Source organism: Entamoeba nuttalli (assembly GCF_000257125.1).
Source record: "Entamoeba nuttalli P19 unplaced genomic scaffold asmbl_5167, whole genome shotgun sequence".
NCBI classification, from domain to species: Eukaryota; Evosea; order Mastigamoebida; family Endamoebidae; genus Entamoeba; species Entamoeba nuttalli.
The window spans coordinates 1-1,818 of NW_008577284.1; the positions used below are offsets into that span (position 1 = coordinate 1).

The window sequence follows — 1,818 nt, forward strand, 5'->3', positions numbered from 1 at the left end:
AAAAAAACAAGTTTTTATTGTTTGAAGAGAAGAAAGACATTTATCTAAAGAAAAGATAAAAACACAGTTATAATAGAAATAATTCAATAACTGTTAAATTTATCTTCAAAGAATAAAACAAATAACTCAAAAAAATGAAAGAAATTCAATTAAAAATGAATTGTTTTATTAAAGAAGTAAAAGATTTTATTTCTTATTATGAAGTAATTCAGCACCAGCAATTCCTGGAGTAGTCATTTCATCAGGTCTTAAGATAATATCAAGTTGTTCTTTAGTCAAAACACCTTTTTCAAGAATGATATCTCTAACAGGTCTTCCACTAGCAATAGCTTCTTTAGCAGTAGCAGCAGCGACTTCATAACCAACATGTGGATTAAGTGCAGTAATAACTCCAACAGAGTTATCAACAAACCATTGCATTCTTTCTTTGTTTGCTTTTAAGTCATGAACAAGATTTGTTCTAAAAGTGAAGAATGCATTCTTCATTATTTCAAGTGAAGAAAGAAGATCATAAAACATAACTGGTTCCATAACATTAAGTTCAAATTGTCCAGCAGATGCAGCCCACATAATTGTAGTGTTATTACCAATAACTTGGAAACAAGTTTGATTCATAACTTCAGCAATAACTGGATTAACTTTTCCTGGCATAATAGAACTTCCTGGTTGTCTTGGTGGTAATAAAATTTCTCCTAATCCACATCTTGGTCCTGATGTCATTAATCTAAGATCATTAGCAACTTTACTCATACAGCATGCAATAATACTAACAGCAGCATGAACTTCAAGATAACAATCAGAGTTTTGAGTACCATCAACAAGGTCAGGAACATTCTTAACATTTGTTTTACTAATTTCTGCTAATTTTTCTGTAACTGCTTCAATGAATTTTGGTTCTGCATTTAATCCTGTACCAACTGCTGTTGCTCCCATATTAATTCCTTCAAATGCTGCTTTAGATCTTTCTAATCTTTCCCATCCTCTTTTAATAATACAATTATATGCTCTAAGTTCTTGAGAAAATCTAATTGGAACAGCGTCTTGTAAATGAGTTCTTCCCATTTTCAAATAATCATTAAATTCAACTGCTTTCTTTTCAATTTCTTCATAACAAAGTTTCATTTCTGCAATTAATCTATCAATTTTCCATAATCCTGCAATATGGAATGCAGTTGGGAATGCATCATTAGTAGATTGTGACATATTAACATGAGTATTTGGTGAAATAATATCTGGATGATATCTACTTTGTCCCATTAATTCTAATGCTCTATTAGCAATAATTTCATTACAATTCATATTAAGTGAAGTTCCAGCTCCTCCTTGAATTGGATCAACAACAACTGATTCATCAAATTTACCTTCTGCCAATTCACGTGCTGCTTTCATAATATAATCAGCTTTTTCTTTATCTAAAATACCATCAACACAATTAGCATAAGCAGTAGCTTCTTTAACATATCCAAATGCATGAATAAAATCTGGATCAACTTTATGATGTGTAATTGGGAAATTCTTTGTAGCTCTCATAGTTTGTGCTCCATAATATGCATCTTTTGGTACTTGAACTTCTCCAAGTGAATCTTTCTCAAGTCTATATTCCATATGTGTATTGTTTATATTATTTTTTTATTCAAGTTATTATTTATATATGCTCTACCATGTTTTTGCTTTGGTTTGGAAGGAGAGAAGAAAGATAAAGAATTGGTAGAAGCATTTTTTGGTCAATCGAAGCAAAAAGGATTTCTTCTACTTCTAAAAGAACAATAGGAATATCATATGAATAGAATGTCATTCGGTTCTTTTTGGTTCTTTTTT

The 1,818-nt window shown here is 30.4% G+C and overlaps 1 protein-coding gene across 1 annotated transcript; it reads right to left on the minus strand.

Moving 5' to 3' along the window:
• Nucleotides 1–186: 186 nt before the first annotated feature.
• On the minus strand, nucleotides 187–1,605 carry ENU1_122080 (aspartate ammonia-lyase, putative; the record flags this gene model as incomplete). Its single annotated transcript, XM_008859839.1, has 1 exon — nucleotides 187–1,605. The coding sequence occupies one exon, from the start codon at nucleotides 1,603–1,605 to the stop codon at nucleotides 187–189; it is 1,419 nt and encodes a 472-aa protein (XP_008858061.1).
• Nucleotides 1,606–1,818: the final 213 nt, after the last annotated feature.